Source organism: Lutra lutra, chromosome 5 (genome assembly GCF_902655055.1).
Source record: "Lutra lutra chromosome 5, mLutLut1.2, whole genome shotgun sequence".
Taxonomy (NCBI): Eukaryota; Metazoa; Chordata; class Mammalia; order Carnivora; family Mustelidae; genus Lutra; species Lutra lutra.
Genome location: NC_062282.1, coordinates 135,602,031 through 135,622,289, shown reverse-complemented (window position 1 = coordinate 135,622,289; position 20,259 = coordinate 135,602,031). Strand labels below are relative to the sequence as shown.

The 20,259-nt window shown below is 34.9% G+C and overlaps 1 protein-coding gene across 9 annotated transcripts in view; it reads right to left on the bottom strand.

Moving 5' to 3' along the window:
• APC (APC regulator of WNT signaling pathway) overlaps positions 1–20,259 on the bottom strand; it is a 142,025-nt gene that overhangs the window by 49,869 nt on the left and 71,897 nt on the right. For all 9 annotated transcript variants that reach the window (XM_047730669.1, XM_047730673.1, XM_047730675.1 and 6 more), the window contains 3 exons: positions 16,371–16,479; positions 13,676–13,789; positions 1,924–2,007 (listed from right to left, as the gene is read on the bottom strand). In XM_047730669.1, the coding sequence (XP_047586625.1) occupies positions 1,924–2,007; positions 13,676–13,789; positions 16,371–16,479 (307 nt within the window). The remainder of the gene's footprint in view (positions 1–1,923; positions 2,008–13,675; positions 13,790–16,370; positions 16,480–20,259) is intronic.

Here is a 20,259-nt window from a genome sequence, read left to right as displayed (position 1 = left end):
TGTTCACTCCAGGTAGTTAAGTGTCAGAATTGAATTGTATTAGAATATACCCACTTGCAGTAGAATTTACAGCAAGCTGGGCAGAGTACAGGTGGCTTGGGGACAGCTGACACTTGGAGCTGGTGTCTGCAGTAACGTCAGTCTTGTGAATGACTTTATTCTTAAATGGAAGGTCTGCACTCTGCTCTCTGGGTAGTTAGTGTCAGAACTGAACAGAATTACGGGACACCGAGCGGTGTCAGAGAACAGGTGTTAGAATATAGCTGGAAATAATTTTCTTTCAGAAATCTTAAGAAATTGGTATGTGCTTCCCAGCTTCCAGTGTTGCTGTTTATATAACTAAAGACATTTACATTCCTGTTTTCTTTTTCTTGTTTTCCTCTCCTTCTCTAGAATGTTTTAGGACTTTCTTTTTATTCCTAGTGAAATGAAACTGTGCCATGTGCCTGCTGTGGGATTCTTTTTATCTGTGGTATTGGATACTGAAAAGACCATTTTATTTGGAACACTATGCCCCTCGATTCTAGGGTATTTTATTTCTGTGATTATTTCCCCTCTCTAGCTCCTCCATTCTCTTTCTGGAACTCCTTTTTATTTGGCTAGTGAACCCTCCAGGAATGATCCTTTGATTTTCTCACCTCTGTTTTCCATTTCATACCTTTCTGGTCTATTTTCTGAGAAGTCTGTCTTTCATTTCTGCTAACACCATATTTTTAATTCCCAAGAACAACTTCTTGAATTCTCTGAATGTTCTTTTTATGTACTACTGTTTCCTACCATTGTGGATGCATTTCCTTTTATGAGAATATTAATGTTAGTTTTAGGTTTTAAAGTGTTCTCTCTGCATACTGTCTTTTTCCATTAGTCTGGTAGTCTTTAATTGTCCATCCCTACTTCAGAATGGGCTACTTATGAAAAGGTTAAGTGATGTTCTATGCATGAGGGATGAAGACTGGCAACCTGGCAACTACAGCTACTCTATAGGGTGGTCTGGCTGGGTTGTTTTATTGGGGAATCTTCCAATATCAGTACCTTTAGGTCTATTTTCTTGGGTTAGTCACATTTCTTAGAGAAGCAGTTGCTAGGAACTTGCCTATATTATAAGCCTGGATGCCAGTGAGGGTTTCAACATTCAGTGAGAAAATTTTTACTTATTTCAGTTTTTAGTATGATATCCCAACTTCAGTTACACTAGGGTTACCCCTATCTAAAGACCCTTCCTCTTCTTTTGCTGGGATTGGAACGAAGATACCCACTAATGAGAGTTCAAGACAGCCTCTGGAGGCTCCACCTGCTTCTTAACAAATTTTCAATCATCCTCTAACTAAAATTTTAGCCTCACATACAGAGGTACCTATTTTGGAACCCTTTAGGACTCTAGTATAAAACAAGTTGCTTCAAGACCCCCTACTGCTGGCTTAGGGATTTAATTCACTACCATATACTAAAATCATGCATTTATTTACCTGCTTTCCAACTCCCCCAATTTTATTGTTACCTTCCCTGTCTTTATGTCTTTTTCATTTTATCCTTTTATTGTAATTTTAATGAGGATTGTAGAGCAAGCATAAATAAATTTGTATGATCAATTTTAATCATGAATTACAGAGAGATAATAGCTTATTTACTAGTTGATAATAGCCAAATTAAGTTAGTTATCTGATTTTATGTAATCTGATGACTTAAGTAAAGCATTTGTATTTATGGCTCTATAGATTTTAACTGGGTAGGAGTTATTAAAAGATCAACATAGTCAAGGTTCTTGATAATTCACTTAATTTCATGAACAACCTTATGAAGTGTCTCAATTCTCTAGAACATCTATATTTCAATGATGCCACATTAATTAGACATATTTTATTATCTTAAAACAACTATATTTATATCTATAAACAAACAAACAAACAAACACAGTTTACTAACCTCTGCTTCTGTTGCTTGGGACTGTAAAAGTTGTCGTATACGAAGTATATCCTTCTCTATTTGTTGAATTCTGGTTACTCTTCGCTAAAAGAAAGTAAGTGACCAAATCAGATCTAATTTTATTAAAAACATTAGTATAAACAGTCATACTATGGCTATCATTTAATAGCTCAGGGTTACGCTAAATCATTCTTATAAAAGCAGTTTGTAGGGCGCCTGGGTGGCTCAGTGGGTTAAGCCGCTGCCTTCGGCTCGGGTCATGATCTCAGGGTCCTGGGATCGAGACCCACATCGGGCTCTCTGCTCAGCAGGGAGCCTGCTTCCCTCTCTCTCTCTCTGCCTGCCTCTCCATCTACTTGTGATCTCTCTCTGTCAAATAAATAAATAAAATCTTTAAAAAAAAATAAAATAAAATAAAAGCAGTTTGTACATTTATTCACACACTGGTGACATATCGTGGCAGTTCAATTTTTTAATAAGTATAATTTTATATGATAGATTTGTTTAGGAAAATGGTAAATATATAAGTCATACATCAAATTGCATGATGCAGATGGTAAAAAAATTTGTATTTAAGTTATTCTCAAAAAACAGTTCAAGAGGGGCGCCTGGGTGGCTCAGTGGGTTAAGCTGCTGCCTTTGGCTCAGGTCATGATCCCGGAGTCTTGGGATCGAGCCCCGCATCGGGCTCTCTGCTCAGCAGGGAGCCTGCTAAAAAAAAAAAAAAAAGAAAAAAAAAAACAAAAAACAAAACAAAAAAAAACAGTTCAAGAAATTGAAAATTACACCTAAACTTGATCTTTATCCTAATCCAGATGCCAGTATAATGTAACAGAGTTATAGAAAGCATGGTAATGTGTAGACTCATGTACACATGGAAGCATATGCGTGAAGGGGAGGACCATCTGATTTGTTTTAGTAGATATCGGGGTTTAAACAGTAGCATTAGCCTGTTCAAGAGTTATTCCTATTACAAGACATTAATTAGTACCTTTCAGCTGTACCTTTCCCAAATACCTTCTGTAGCTAAACATTATTTTTATTCCCAAACCTTGGATCACAATGATGTTAAAACCAAGATTTTGCTTTAATTTCATGAACATAAGTGGAAGTGAGAAAGTATCTCTTGCTCTGTTAAATAAATAAATAAATAAATAAATATCTTTAATTAAAAAAGAAAGTTGCTATAGTCAGAGAAATTACTGCCTATGCTCTTTTAGGATTTTTATGGTTATGAGTCTCACATTTTGAATTCAGTTTTGTGTATGGTGTAAGAAAGTGGTCCAGTTTTCCCAATACCATTTGTTGAAGAGACTGTCTCTTTCCCATTGCATATTCTTGCCTTTTTTGTTGAAAATTAATTGACCGTATAATTGTGGATTTGTTTCTGGGCTTTCTATCCCGTTCCACCGATCTGTCTCTTTTTGTGCCAGTGCCCTACTGTTCTGATTACTACAGCTTTGTAGTATAACTTGAAATCTGGAATTGTGATACTTCCAGTTTTTTCCTTTTTCAAGATCGTTTTGGCTATTCAGGTCTTTTGCGGTTCCATACACATTTTAGAACTGTTTGTTCTAGTTCTGTGAAAAATGCTATTGGTATTTGGATAGCCATTGCATTAAATGTGTACTTCACTTTGGGTAGTATGGATATCTTAACAATATTTGTCCTCTCAATCCACAAGCATGGAATGTCTTTCCATTTTTTGTGTCATCTTCGGTTTCTTTCATCAATGTTCTATAGTTTTCAGAGTACAGGTCTTTCATATCCTTAAGCTGAGTTTATAAGTTAAGTTTATTCCTAGGTATTTTATTATCTTTGCTGCAAATGTAATGGGATTGCTTTTTTTTTTTTTTAATTTATTTATTTGACAGAGATCACAAGTAGGCAGAGAGGCAGGCAGAGAGAGAGAAGGAAGCAGGCTCCCCGCCAAGCGGAGAGCCTGACGCGGGGCTCGATACCAGGACCCTGAGATCACGACCCCAGCCGAAAACAGAGGCTTTAACCCACTGAGCCACCCAGGCGCCCCATGGGATTGCTTTCTTAATTTCTCTTTCTGTTGCTTCATTATTAGTGTATAGAAATGCAACTAATTTCTATACAGTGATTTTGTATCCTGGGACCTTTCTGAATTTGTTTATTAATTCTAGTGGTTTTTGGGTGGAGTCTTTAGGGTTTTCTATATTCAGTATCATGTCACCTGCAAACACTGAACGTTTTACTTCTTCCTTAACAATCTAAATGCCTTTTATCCCTTTTTCTTGTTCCATTGCTATGGCTAGGACTTCCAGTATTATGTTAATAAAAGTGAGAGTGGATATCCTTGTCTTGTTCTTGATCTTAGGGGAAAAACTCAGTTTTTCCCCATGGAGAATGATGTTAACTCTGGATTTTTCATATAAGGGCTTTATTATGTTGAGGTATGTTCCCCCTAGATCTACTTTGTGGAGGGTTTTTATCATGAATGGATGTTGTACTTTGTCAAATGCTTTTTTTGTTTTTACATCTATTGAAATGATCATATATGGTTTTTATTCTTAATCTTATTAATGTGATGAATCGCATTGATTGATTTATGAATATCCAACCACCTTTGCATCCTGGAAATAAATCCCACTTGATAGTGGTGAATAGTTTTTTTAAACTTGAATTCAATTTGCTAATATTATGTTGGGGAATTCTGCATCTATGTCCACCACAGTTACCGGCCTGTAGTTCTTTCTCTAGTGTCTTTATCTGGTTTTGGTATCAGGGTAATGCATTCCTTGTAGAATAAATTTAGAAGTTTTCCTTCCTTTTCTGTCATTTGGAATAGTTTGAGAAGAGGTATTAAATTTTTCTTTAAATATTTGGTAGAATTTTGCTATGAAGTCATCTCGTCTGGACTTGTTTGCTGGGAGTCTTTTGATTACTAATTCAATTTCATTGCTGGTAACCTGTCTGTTCCAATTTTCTATTTCTTCCTGATTCAATTTTGGAAAACTGTATTTCTAGGAATTTATCCATTTCTTTTAGGTTGTACAACTTGTTGGCATATAATTTTTCATAACATTCTTATAATCCTTTGTATTTCTGTGGTGTCAGCTGTTATCTCTCCTCTTTCATTTCTGATTTTATTTGAATCACCTCTCTCTCTTTCTTTAATGAGTCTAGCTTAAGGTTTGTGCATTTTGTTGATCTTTTCAAAGAACCAGCTCCTGGTTTCATCAATCTGTTCTACTGCTTGTTTAAATTTCTATTTTGTTTATTTCTACTCTAATTTTTGTTATTTCCTTCCTTCTACTGACACTGGGTTTTGTTTGTTCTTCTGTTTTACCTCCTTTAGGCGTAAGGTCAGTTTTTTTTTTTTAAGATTTTTCATGCATCTTGAGGTAGGCCTGTATTGCTATAAACTTCCCTTTTAGAATAGCTTTTGCTGCATCCCAAAGATTTTGGACCATCATTTTTTCATTTTTATTTGTTTTCATGTATTGGTTTTCTCTTTGATTTCTTAGTGGACCCCATTCATTGTTTAGTAGCATGTTATTTAGCCTCCATGTATTTGTGGTCCTTCCAGATTTTTTCTTGTGGTTCATTTCTACTCTCCTAGTGTTGTGGTCAGAAATGATGCATGGGTTGACTTTGATCTTTTTGACTTTGCTGAGACTTTTTTGTAGCCTAATATGTGATCTATTCTGGAGAATGTTCCATCTATACTTGAGAAGAATGCGTATTTTGCTGTTTTAGGATGGAATGTTCTGAATTTATCTGTTGAATCCTCCGAGTCCAATGTGTCATTCAAAGCCTCTGTTTCTTCTTCATTTTCTGTTTGGATGATCTGCCCATTTAATATAAGTGGGGTTTCAAAATCCCTTACTATTATTGCATTACCATCTATCACTTTCTTTATGTTTGTTTTTAACTCCTTTAAATACTTAGGTGCTCCCATATTGAATCCATAAATATTTACAATTGTTAGATTTCCCTGCTGTATTATCTACTTAATGATTATATAGTGTCCTTCTCTGTCTTTTGTTACAGTCTTTATTTCAAAGTCTATTTTGTCAGATAGAAGTATTGCTATCTCATCAGCTTCCCTTTCACATCCATTTACATGATGAATGCTTCTCTAGCCCTTCACTTTCAATCTGCATTATGTCTTTAGGTCTGAAAAGAGTCTCTTGTAGGCAGCATATAGATGGGTCGTGGTTTTTTTTTTTTTTTTTTTTTTTTAATCCATTCTGTCACCCTGTCTTATTTTTGGAGCATTTAGTCCATTTACATTCCAAGTAATTATTGATAGGTATGTATTTATTGTCATTTTGTTACTTGTTTTATGGTTGTTTGTGTATTTTTTCTCCATTCCTTTCTTGTCTTGCTCTCTTCTTAAAACTAGTTGACTTTTTTGAGTAATATACTTGGATTCCTTTCTCTTTATTTTTGAATATTACTGGTTTTTGATTGGTAGTTACCATTTGGTTTGTATGCATCATCTCATATACAGAGAAGTCTATATTAAGATGATGGCCACTTAAGGTTGAACCCATTCTTTACTCCTCTCTTTTCTATATTTTAGGTATATGATATCATACTTTATATCCTTTTATTTTGTGAGTCCTTTGACTGATTTTTTAAAAAAGATTTTATTTATTCACCAGAGAGAAAGAGAGAGAGAGAGAAAGAGAGAGGACACACAAGCAGGGGGAACAGCAGGCAGAGGGAGAAGGCTCCCTGCTAATCAAGGAGCCCGATGTGGGACTCCATCCCAGGACCCTGGGATCCAGACCTAAGCCAAAGGCAGATGCTTAACCAACTAAGCCACTCAGGCATCCCCCTTTGCCTGATAGATATACTTATTTTTACTACTTTTGTGTTTCCTACTTTCCTTACTTTTTCCTTTCTGCTTGGTCTTTCTGTTCCACTTGAAAAGTCCCCTTTAAACTTTTCTTGTAGGGCTGGTTTAGTGGTAATGAATTCCTTTACCTTTGTTTGTCTGGGAAATTATTTCTCCTTCTATTCTGAGTGATAGGCTTGCTGGATATTCTTGGTTGCAGGATTTTTTTTTCCCACTTTGAATATATCATGCTACTCCTCTCTGTCCTAAAAAAATTCTGCTGAAAAATCCACTGATAGCTTTATAGGGTTTCTCTCATATGTAACCGGTTTCTTCTCTCTTGCTGCTTTTAAAATTCTCTCTTCATCACTACTCTTTGCCATCTTACTTACTAAGTGTCTTGGTGTGGACCTTGCTGGGCTGATTTAGTTGGGGGATCTCTGTGCCTGCTGGATGTAGATTTGTTTCCTTCCCCACTCAGTTAGTTTTCAGCTATTTTCTCTTCAAATAAATTTTCTGCCCCCCTTTTCTCTCTCTTCTCCTTCTGGGATCTCCATAATGCACATGTTATTATACTTGATGGTATCAATGAGTTCCTTGAGTCTATTCTCATTTTGCGTAATTTTTTCTCTCATCTGCTCAGCTTGATTACTTTCCACTACTCTGTTCTGCAAGTCACTGATTCATTCTTCTGCTTCTACTATGTATTCCATCTAGAGTATTTTTATTTCATTTAATGTGTTCTTCATCTCTGACTGGTTCTTTTTTTATCTCATTGTTAAGGGTCTCAGTGATGTCCTCCACTCTTTTCTCATCAAGTACAGTGAGTATATTAATGATAATTTCTTTGAATTCTCAGGCATATTATGTATCTCTGTTTTGCTTAGGTCTTTAGCTGTGATTTTTATCCTATTGTTTCATTTAAGACATATTCTTCTATCTAATTTTGTCTTACTCTCTGTATCTGTTTCTCTGTGTTAGGAAAGACAGCCCTGTTTCCTGCACCTGAAACCAAATGGTCTTATGAAGAAGAGGTCCTGCAGTGCTCCACTGTGTCCCCTGTTCACCAGAGCCTGGTACTTTAGGGGTATCTCCTATGTGAGATGCGTATGCCCTGCTGTTGTGGGCTGAGCTGCCTTTTCCTTCAGTCCAGCCAGCTGCAATGGCTCGCTACCAGTTGTAGGCAGAGTCTGGTTTCTGTAGTGTTAGGGGCCAGTCTGGGATGCCTTGGACTTGACTTGAGCCAGACCAGCTATTTGCTAGAGATGCAGTAGCACCAGACTGCTGTGTCCTTCCTCTGTGTTGTCAAACCACCTGCCTGCTTCCAGTCCACTGCTGGGGTCTCCTCTGACTTGTATGTGTGGTTATCTTTCCCTTTCTTTGGGGTAGGAGTCACTGTGGAGTAGTGCTGGCCACTGTAGGGACTGCCTGCACACAACCAGTCCTCTGGCACTGCCTCATATGGGCTCTAGCTAAGAGAGTACTGGAGAGGGCAAGTGTCCCCATAGCGCAGAGCTGGGGAGCAGCACCAGCAAGCTTTTTGTGTCCTAGTCTTCTATGGGAGGGGCCCTAGAGCGCTGGGACTAAAGCTGCTTGATGGGTTCCTTAGAAGCACAGCCCAGGAGCTGGGGGTTAGGGGGCGGGGGTCCACCAATAAAATCTTACATTAAAAATTTTAATATTTAAAATATGAAAGTAAGGGGGTTCCTGGGTAGCTCAGTGGGTTAAGCCTCTGCCTTCAACTCAGGTCATGATCTCAGGGTCCTGGGATAGAGCCCCACATTTGGCTCTCTGCTCAGCAGGAAGCCTGCTTCCTTCTCTCTCTCTGCCTGCCTCTCTGCCTACTTGTGATCACTCTGTCAAACAAATAAATAAAATCTTTAAAAAAAAATGAAAGTAGGAAACTGTATTTAGTATTCCTCTTGGTTTCTGTATTGCCAATATGTCACTAAATCTTGAAGTCTTTCTATGTTTTAATACCCACTGTGGTAGAGGATTTCTAACAACACTATCTTTGTGCTTCTGTTTCTCAAAATGAAAATGGAAGAAGCCTTGGGGCGCCTGGGTGGCTCATTTGGTTAAGTATCTGCCTTTGGCTCAGGTCATGATCCCAGGGTCCTGGGATCAAGCCCCGCATCCGGCTCCCTGCTCTGCGGGAAGCCTGCTTCTCCCTTTCCCACTCCCCCTGCTTGTGTTCCCTTTCTCACTGCCTATCTGTCAAATAAATAAATAAAATATTAAAAATTAAAAAAGGAAAGAAAATGGAAGAAGCTAGTAACATTTCTTTCCTTTTTTTACATGATAACATTGAATATTGGCAAAACTATGCTTAGTAACAAGTGCTTAACAGTTCAGGGCAATGTAGTTGGTGTAACTTTTGAAAATCTGTTTTAAAAAAACTGTAAGAGTAATACAGTTGAATACAGATTCAGGATAACTCTCAACAAACTGGGAATAGAAGGTAAATTCCTTAACTTGAGGAACAGTATCTATCAAAAACTGAGTAAACAATACACTTAACAGTGAAATTTTAGGAGTTGTCCCTTTAGTCATAATAAGATAGGCCAGTATCACTGCTTCTTATCAAAGATGAATTTGAGTTCTTATGCAATATAAAGAGAAAAACAAAAAACAGTAAAGGGCAAAAAAAAATTACCATTTGACAGTTTATATAGAAAATGCAAGAAAAATGCAAGAAAATCTTAAACTACTGAGATGATTTAATAAAACTGTTCTGGAAGGTCACTAGATACTTACTGCTTAAATGTAATTTAGTAATTATAGTAAATCATTCATAATAGTAACAAAAATTATGTACCTAGGAATAATAAAAAAGATATATAAAATCTTTATAGAGGATACTACAAAAGTTTATTGAGGGACATAATATTACCCCTAAATGAATGGAGATACAAAATTAATAACACCTAATATAAATTATTTACTATGTTCAGATTCTAAATGCTTTTACATGTATTAACTCATTTAATCCTCACATTTCAGTTTAGCATTCTATTTTACCAATGAGAAAACTGAGGCAGAAAATTTCCCCAAAACCAGTGCTGATAAATAGCAGGTCTGAAATTAGAACTCAGGAGGTCTGGCTCCAGAGTCCATCCTTCAACCAAGAACCAATCTTTATATTGCAAAGATAGGAATTCTCTTCAAATTAATTTATAGATTCAATGTGATTCTAATAAAAAATGTATCAGGCTTTTCTTTGAATTAGAGAAACAAACTAAACTTCAGACAGAAGAATATAACCACAATTTTACAAATAAAAATAGGAGAACACGCTCTATCAGGTACCAAGATTTAGAAAACTACTGCAAATAAAACAAATGTGGTATCAGTGCAGGCACAGAGAAAACTTAAAAAAACTAGTGGAATAGAATCTATAAATATCCAGCAAATATAAACTTCCCATATGCCAGAGATGGCATTACTAATCAATGGGGAGATAGTGGAGTATCAAATAAAGATAACAAGTAATTTAGTTAAAAACATAAATATGCATATATCTGTGTATATGGTGTTAGAGATAATTGGTCATATATTAATAAAAACCAACATATTATTTAAAATATGTCATATATTAACTAATTACATATACACACATATAAAAATCACATACAGTTGTGCATATCTATGTAAAATTAGATCCCTACCTCCAAAACATACATAATGGCATGTTAGAGAAGAATGCAAGACTTAATTGTAAAAATAAAACATTGTAACATAGGAAAAGATGTATAATTCATAGAAAGCACAACAATGGTAATATGCTTAATTTAGCTCTATAACAAAAACTCAATTTTTGTTATCACAAAGCTAAAATAGGCAATGGATTTTGCAGAGAGGGGTTGTGATATGTATTATCTATAACAAAGTGGTATCAAGAGGATATTAATACATTTCTCAAATATTTAAGAGTAAGACATTTAACATAATAGAAAATGGGAAAAAGATGAACAAATAACAGAAAGTCCAAAAGTCTAATAAATACATGAAAGAATATTCAACTTCAGTAGTATTCAAGAAAATATAAATTAAATGACAAGCTAATGTTTCATTGCCCACCAACTGTTAATTATGAAGTCTGACTCACAAGGGCTGGAGACATACAGAAGAAACAGGAGTCTCACATACTACTAGTAGAAATGTAAATCGTTAAAATCATTTTGAGTGCAATTTGGCCAACACTAGTTAAAAACACTCATACCTTATGGCCAGCAATGATGCTTGTAGATATATACCCTGGAGCTGAAGTTGGCAGATTAGGGCCTATTAGCCATCTGTTTTGTGAATTAAGTCTTACTGAAACACAACCATGCCGATTTGCTTACATATGATCTACAGTTGCTTTCTTGCTACATAGGCAGAGTTGAGTGGCTGTGATGGAGACCATATGGCCCACAAAGAAGAATATATTTATTTTTTTATGAATAATTAAGAAAAAGATTGTGACTCTTAACTGAAGATGTTTACACATATTTACAAGATATGAATAAGTATGTTTATCAGTTGTTTTAACAGTGAAAAATTACCCTCAACCTAAAAGTCCATCAACTAGGAAACCTATAAACTGTATTATCCATATAGCTACAAAAAATTATGGTAAAATGGAAGTGTAAGGAACTTTCACCTTACAAATCCCCAGTCCCCAAAAGTAAGCTCTATTAACAACTTGGTGTACATTTTCCTAGCCTTTGCTTGCATGTATACAGGAAAGTAGGAGCCACCATACTAGATGCCCAAATATGTGCTGAACAAATAAAAAATAAATCAATAAACAAACTGTTAGCAAAAATAGCTGAAGATGGAAAATCTCACACAGGGATGGGTAAGAATGGATTTTATTTTGAATTTCCCTAAATTGTTTACCAGTCATTTGTATGTGTTTACTAATCATCTGCATTTTTTTTTCAATGAGTAGATTACAACCTCTACCCATTAAAGAAAATTGTCTTTTTCTTATTAGTTGTAGGAATTCTTACATTATAGGGATAGTAACCTTTTTCTTTTTATGCGTTAAAAATTTTTTCCCTAGGCACACCTGGGTGGCTCAGTCAGATAAGCCTTTGGCTTAGGTCATGATCCCAGGGTTCAGGGATGTAGCTCTCCATTGGGCTCCCTGCTCAGTGGAGAGTCTGCTTCTCCCTTTGCCTCTGCCCTTCCCCCCACCTTATCCTCTCTCTCAAATAAATAAATAAAATCTTAAAATTTTTTTTCCCCTTGGTTTATCTTCTGCAGAATGTTTTAAAATTTTATGACAATTTACATTTGTTGTCCTCTATTTTCTTCCATTAATTTTAGGTTTATTTTTCAAATTTAGATATTTAATCCATTTGTAATTTTTCTTGTACAAGATGTGAATTAGGGATCTAATTTAATTTTTCCCAAATAGATTGCTAGTTGTACCTATGTATTTACTGAATTATTTACCATTCTTCCCCAAATTCACATATTTTTAAGGTACATGATAAAGATATATCCTGAATTCTCATAAAGTGAAATTAAAAAAAAGTGTTTTATGACTTAAGAAATCTCTTTTTACCCCGATATTAGAAAGATACTCATGTATATTTTCTATTGAAAGGCTTATTTTTTTTTTGAAGATTTATTTATTTTAGAGAAAAAGAGGAGTGGGTATAGGAGGAGCAGAGGGAGATGGGGAGAAAGAACCTCAAGCAAACTCCCTGCTGAGCATGGAGCATGATAAATGGTTCTATCCCAAGACCCTGAGATCATGACCTGAGCTGAAACCAAGAGCAGGACACTTAACCAACTGAACTGCCCAGGCCCCCCAAAAGGTCTGTTTTTAAAGTTTTACTTTTGGCATTTAAGACGTTAATATGAATGGAATGGGAGTGAGAGGATATTAACAAAATGTGTATTATATATACGAATTATAACATAACTAACTAACATGGATATATTATTTGAGCCTCTAGCTCCACCGTGAAACTAACAGGTATGGACTATAAAAGGTACCATGGTACTTGTGTTTAAGTGTCTCCTTAGTCTACCAACATACTGTAGCATAAAATGAATATACATGATGTTTAGGAAGCTACCATATGAAAGGTGAAGACTATACTTTGGGGATATAAAATGTCTTGTATTAGTGATTTTAAAACTATAAAAAACTTTTTATAACACAAAAATGTATTTATAGCATACAGATGAAATGTACATAGTCCCTTTTACCATTCCCTTAAATAAAATCTTCCAAATAATACTTTCTTACCAATTTGTCCTAAAGTTTTCCTTTTTTTTTTTTAAATGCTTACACTTGCTCTGAAATAGACAAGGTAAACAGCAAAGCCTCCTCGGGGCTTAAAAATATCAGCGAGTATTATACTTATGTAAATACAAAGCATTAAATTCAATAATGTATGAAATTGCTAAGCAAATACCAAAGCTATTTAATATTCTTTCTTGACATCAGCTGAGGGCAGGAATACAGGAATGTTCTCCATCCAACTCATTTCACCTTTCCGACTATTCTCTATGTTCCCTTTCTAGTTTCCTTAAATAAAGACTTCCCTTTTTTGCATACAACTTAAAGAGCAGTGAAATATTCTGAATGTCACTACACATACTTAAATTGTAAGAAGTAAAAATCTCAAGGAGAAGTGAAGTTAGCTATCAGCTACCAGATGACCAGCATCTAGCCCTTTTCATCTCTTACAATTCCATTGCAGAGCAGAACAATATCAGGGAAATGAAATATAGTAGAGGCAGAATTAAGTGAACATTGATTATGTTGCCCAGAAGCCAGGATAAATTATTATTTTGAAATAGTGCCAAAGTGAAGGTAGACTTATATCTTTAATAATAAAATGTAATCAGTGTTAACAGAGCTATAATTCATTACATTCTTAATAGCTCTTCTCTAGCCTGTACTGTTTTATAGTTTAATAATAAATAATTTACCTGTGCTCTTTTTTCCATATCCTGGCAAGTACCTAGTTGTTCTTCCATTGCAACTCTGATTTGCCTTGCTTCATATTCTAATTGTCTTCTGGTCATATCTGTTTGTAAGGAAAACTAAAACCACAAATTAAATTGAAATGTTAATACCTCATGTTATGTATTTATCAGCAAAAGCAAAAAAGCATATAAGTACCAATAAAGAAAATGAATGTCAAATATGTAAGTTATTGAGCATAACAAGATTATTTTTTGCTTCAAGGAGTCCTAAAATTTGATGATAGGTGTTGGGCTCAGTCTGGGTCCCTGATGTGAAATGCTGAGCTGAAACATTTTTATTGCCCCATACTCACAAATATGTTTAAATTGTACTGATACACTTAAAATATGTAATTGGTCCAGTTAGGGTAAGCCTTCTTCAGTTCCCATCTTCTGCACTGAAGAGGTACCACTCTATTAAAAATTTGCACATTAATGTGGACAACATAGAAAAATCAAGAAACAATCCATTATCCTTAAGTTTATAACTCAGTTTAAGGGTTGTTATAAATGTGCAGACTAAACAGAGAAAACCTCTCCATTTGTAAGATGACGAAAATAGGATAAGGAAAAGTTTTTATTTAATACAGGTAATCATAAATTGCAAAACAACATAAACTTTTTGGTAAAAATCCAAAAGTGAAACAAAGCTGAAATAAACAAAAAGAAGTACTTCTTCCTGCAGGGGGTGTTAATTCATTCAAAAATCAATTAACCCTCTAATTAAAATTCCAGGCACTGAGATAACCACTAGGCATACAAAAGGATGAAAAGGACAAGGTAATGAGACTTATAAACACATGCACCAAGAGGTAATAATACCTAAAAGTCTGATTAAATTATAATGGGCCATGAAGGAAATGAGAAAGTGCAATCAATAGATTTTTTATGCTCTATATAACTCAGCTGTGTGAGATATGTGTCTGACTCAAGAGTAACATTCTGTAGGTCCAAGGATTCCAAACTGCACTGTCAGTTAAGTCAGGGGGTTTCTAACCCTTTCCCCTTGCAATAATGCAGATGACATTCTGCAGATATTGTATTTCTACAGGCATACCCAAATTATGGTTGCAACACAGATGAAATAGTCTGTATGTTATTTCTAATTCCCAGTGAGCCAGCTTTAACTCCACTTATTTACCCTTCACTTCCCAAAACCCCTGCAAAAAAAAAAGTTGAATGTGACAAAGTATATTGTAATAATGTGGTTTAGATCTGATGTTTTAAAAGTAATGTCTAATATCTTGATAATATTTCCAGATGGAAACTTGCTTCCCAATATAAATGCAAAATTCATGAAATTAAAAAATATTTATGACACACAACAGTTTATACTTGGTAATGTTGCCAAATGGTCTATAATGTCTTATATATCCTATTAAAGAAATGTGATTATGTAATAAATATGGGAACAATTTATTTGACACTGATCTTTGTTTCAGATTATTAACCAACTGCTCTCAAGCTATCACATACATCTGAGCTCTTTCCTAAACCTGATTGCATGCAGACAATTGAACTCTAAATTTTGTATATTCTAGTTATCAATGTGAATGGGAGCAAAACTATGCTTAAGTATTTTTTAAATTTAAGAGTATAAATCCCACCAAACCTTCTTGGGTTCCTAATCTTTATATTTTCCTAATCCAAGAACTCTTCATTAACTGTTCTTTCACTATCTGGGTCTCTTTAACTCCCAGGAAGATGTCAAGGACATTGTCAGGAAAAGGGGTCCTTTTCCTCCCAAAACCTTTTCTGATTGTTCTAGGAGACTATGCATATAAGCTTCTGGTTCTAGTTCTGCCAGACAATGCCCATTCAGGAAATCTGGCTAAGTACATGTTTTCAAAGTATTCCTTCTTTCTACTTTTGTTTTTCATTTATTATGTCCTCTCAAAAGTGTTATTAGAAAATGAAAAATCTAACAGAGTACAATATATTTTAATTACCCTACTTTTTCTCTTTTTAAAAATTTTAAGAATATTTATCAACAACAATCAGTTAAAATAAATTGTGTTTAAAATTATTAATGTATTCCAGAACATTCAGAAATGTTCTTATGTGTCACCCCATGAATAAAATGGTTGACATGAGAGTTTGGGTGGGGAAGGAAAGGCTGCCAAGATTAAATTCTTTTTCACATAGTTATATTAGCAAAACAAACACATTTTAGTACTTACAAAAAGTCCTAAGTCCCTTGCCAAAAGATCTTGTCATTTATAATAACTAGAACAGCACTCAAATTATCCTCAAAGATGCTTTTATTGCAAAAACTATATGGCATATAATGTGGTTCAAAAGATAGATGGTAATAAACATTTCTACAGAGTATGTTTGGTAATTCAACAGACAGAATAAAAAACCAGCTGCCTAGTTGAATCCTGAGTCCTACAGAATTCAATCTTAACAGATTTTCTTAATTGGGGACTTAAAATAAATATTTGCTTGAGCATAATGAAGTTTTATCACCTTTACAAACAAAAATTCATTAATTATTATATATTTGAGTTTAAAGTTAAGATAAAGATAAAGCATATTAGAGTTTACAAATAAGTAAAAAATGTAATTATCCTGAATTTTTAAATGAGTAACAGATACTTTTAAAAGACTGAAGTTATTAAAGCCCTAAAATAGGTCATAATGCTAATAAGTTACTTACATTTTCGGTTAAAGGGAGACTATCTATTCTTTTGGTGAGATTCTGAAGTTGAGCATAATACCAGTCTTTTTCCTTTTCTTCTTTGTCAAGATCAGCAAGAAGTAATGATCTATTTTTAAAAAAAAAGGTAAGTTTATGCAATGCTAATAGAGTACATAACAGTAATTCTTAACAGTTGTAATTGTCATGTTCTCTATTTAAACCAAAGTATTAATAATGAATAAGTGGATTTCTGAAGGTACTACTTAGAATATTATAATCAATAAAATTTGAGTATCAAAAAATTTTTACTTTTTTACCTAAGATATTCAATATCCTTACTAGAATATTTACATTTCAACCAAAGGCTTTCTTCACTGTATTTGCAGTCTAAAAATATGATGATGGTTTACAGAAAAAAGTACAGATATAACAAAACATAAAATTAATATAAGAATAAAAAATGTAATAGAGGAGTAAGGAAAAGTAGTAATTACACAAAAAATAAACCTAGAGTATAGGGTATCACTGCACTGGACACAGATGTGGCTTTCAACTTCTCAGAGCCAAAATAATAAGAAATACTTTGTCACTGTGCACTTCGTCAAAGAAGTTATCCAGATGGCCGAGAGACACATGAAAAGATGCTCAACATCACTCATCATCAAGGAAATGCAAATCAAAACTACAATAAGATATCACCTCACATGTGTCAGAATGGCTAAAGTCAAAAACACAAGAAACAAGTGTTGGTGAGGATGGGGAGAAAAAGGAATCCTTGTACACTGCTGGGGGGAATGCAAAATCGCACAGCCACTGTGGAAAACAGAATGGAGTTTCCTCAAAAAGTTAAGAATATGAAAACGCTAATTAAAAAAGATATATGGGGGCGCCTGGGTGGCTCAGTGGGTTAAGCCGCTGCCTTCGGCTCAGGTCATGATCCCAGGTCCTGGGTTCGAGCCCCACATTGGGCTTTCTGCTCAGCAGGGAGCCTGCTTCCTCCTCTCTCTCTGCCTGCCTCTCTGCTTACTTGTGATTTCTCTCTGTCAAATAAATAAATAAAATCTTAAAAAAAAAATAAAATAAAAAAGATATATGCACTCCTATGTTTACTGCAGCATTATTTATGATAGCCAAATCATGGAAGCAATCCATGTGTCCATCAATAGATGAATGGATAAAGAAGAATAGATATATATGTATATACACCCACACCTTCTTTATAGATACATAAAGGCATACCCAAATACACACACACTCACACACACACACACACATATAACTACTATGGAATATTACTCAGCTATAAAAAGGAATGAAATCTTGCCACTTGCAACAACATGGCTGGATCTAGAGAGTATAATGCTAAGTGAAATAAGTTGGTCAAAAAAGAAAAATACCATATGATTTCACTCACGTGGAATTTAAGGAACACAACATACAAAGACAGAAATCAAACAAATAGTAGCGAATTAACTGATGGTTACCAGAAGGAAAGCTGGTAGGGGGATGGGTGGAATAGGTGAAGGAGATTAAGAGCCCATCTATCCTGATGAGCACTGACTAATGTACAGAATTGGCAAACCACTATATATTGTAGACCTGAAACTAACATAACACTATATGTTAACTATATTAGAATTTAAAAAAAAAAGATTAGTTGCAGAAACTTTAAAAAATGTATTGTCACTGTGTACTAATAAGAAGTTATTCTGAGAGAGAGAAATTTTTTTAGTTTGGAATTTGAAGATGGATTTGCTATGTAACTCCTAAACAACTCAATCAATGTCCTCAATAACATTCTATATCAAGTTACTCTATATCTTACCATTTTAAATATAAATGCAAAATAAAAGTGTTCATGGGATAAGACTCGGTAGGTACAAAAAGTCTATGATTTCCTATCATGTGGTTCTTTCCCAAAGTGACCCCTATTATTTTATTGTGTATATTCCAGAGAGATTCTATTAAAATGGCAAAGATCTATGTGTATACTTACATGTACATTTTTAAACAGGAACAGTAGCATATTACTCTATGTATTATCCTATTAAATTTGTTTTTCACTTAAAAAGTCTATCTTGGGAGATTATTCTGTGCCAGAACATAAAAGGTCCTACATATTTTTGATAGCTGTATAGTGTGCACGAATCCATAATGGGATACACTATGACTAGTTTCATTTTAGAGGGCATTCAGGGTCTTTCTAATCCTTTGCTGTTATCAACAATGCTGCACTATATCTGCTTATACATAACCCCATTTCACAAATGTGCAAGCCTGTATGTAAGATAAACTCCTAGGGTATGTACATTTTTAACTATTGCTCTTATTAGATATTGTACCAATTTATGCCCCTACCATTTTCACCAATATAAATGTTTCATCAATTTATTTTTGCATATCCAGTTTTTAAAAACAGTATATCATATGGTTTTTTTTTTTTTTTTTTTTTTTTTTTTTTTTTTTTTAAAGATTTTATTTATTTATTTGACAGAGAGAAATCACAAGTAAGCAGAGAGGCAGGCAGAGAGAGGAGGAAGCAGGCTCCCTGCTGAGCAGTAAGCCCGATGTGGGGCTCGAACCCAGGACCTGGGATCATGACCTGAGCCGAAGGCAGCGGCTTAACCCACTGAGCCACCCAGGCGCCCAATCATATGGTTTTAATTTTATTTCTTTTAGTGTAAGGTTAAGCATTTTTTTTCAACTTTAAATGTCATTTGTGTTCCTTGTCTATAATTTTTTCTTACTTATTTATAGAATCTCAACTATATTAAGAATGACTGTACTGGAAGAGAAAAGATGGTGGAGGAGTAGGGGACCCTATTTCAACTAGTCCCCTAAAGTGAGCTGGATATCTACCAGACCATTCTGAACACCCACAAAATCAGCCTGAGATGTAAGAAGATATATCTGGATCTCTACAGACAGAGTATCTCCAGCAGTTGGTCCTGAGGTATGAAGGAGGGGTGGGGATTGGTGTCCCTAACCCTCATGTTGTTTAAGGCTCAACTGTATATAAATATATAAGTCATTTGAAAATAAGAGCATATAAAGTGATGCACTATTATATTGGGAGTAAAATGCCATGGATAATGATACACTAAAAGAACCCCCCTAATATTTCTTGCAGGGCTGGCTTGGTGGTCACATATTCTTTCAGTTTCTGTTGGTTTTGGAAGCTCCTGGTCTCTCCATCCATTCTGAATGACAGCCTTCCTGGATAAAGTATCCTTGGCTACATGCTCTTCACATTTAGTATCCTGAATATGTCTTGCCAGACCTTTCTGGCTTGCTAGGTCTCTGGCATTATTAGGATAGGTCTGACATTATTCTGATGCTCTTCCCTCTGTACGATAATTTTGATCTTGAAATATGTGACCACAAAGCTGGCCCTGCAAGAAATACTAAGGGGGAGTTCTATAAAAGGAGAAAGCCCCCAAGAGTGATAAAGAACTGAAATTTACAGAGACAACCTATAGAAACAAGGACTTCACAGGCAACATGATGACAATAAAATCATATTTTTCAAGAATCACTCTCAGCATGAATGGCCTAAATGCTCCCATGAAACGGTACAGGGTTGCAGAATGGATAAAAAGACATGACCCATCCATATTTGTCTACAAGAGATTAATTTTGAACCCCAAGATACGTCCAGACTGAAAGTAAAGGGATGGAGAACCATCTTTCATGCCAACAGATCTCACAAGAAAGCTGGGGTAGCAATCCCCAAACAGACAAATTAGATTTTAAGCTAAAGACCGTAGTTAGAGATACAGAAGAACACTATGTCATGTTTAAAGGGTCTATCCAACAAGAGACTCTAACAATTGTAAATCTCTATGCCCCCAACATGGGAGCAGCCAACTACATAAGCCAACTCATCCAAAATAAAGACATATTGACA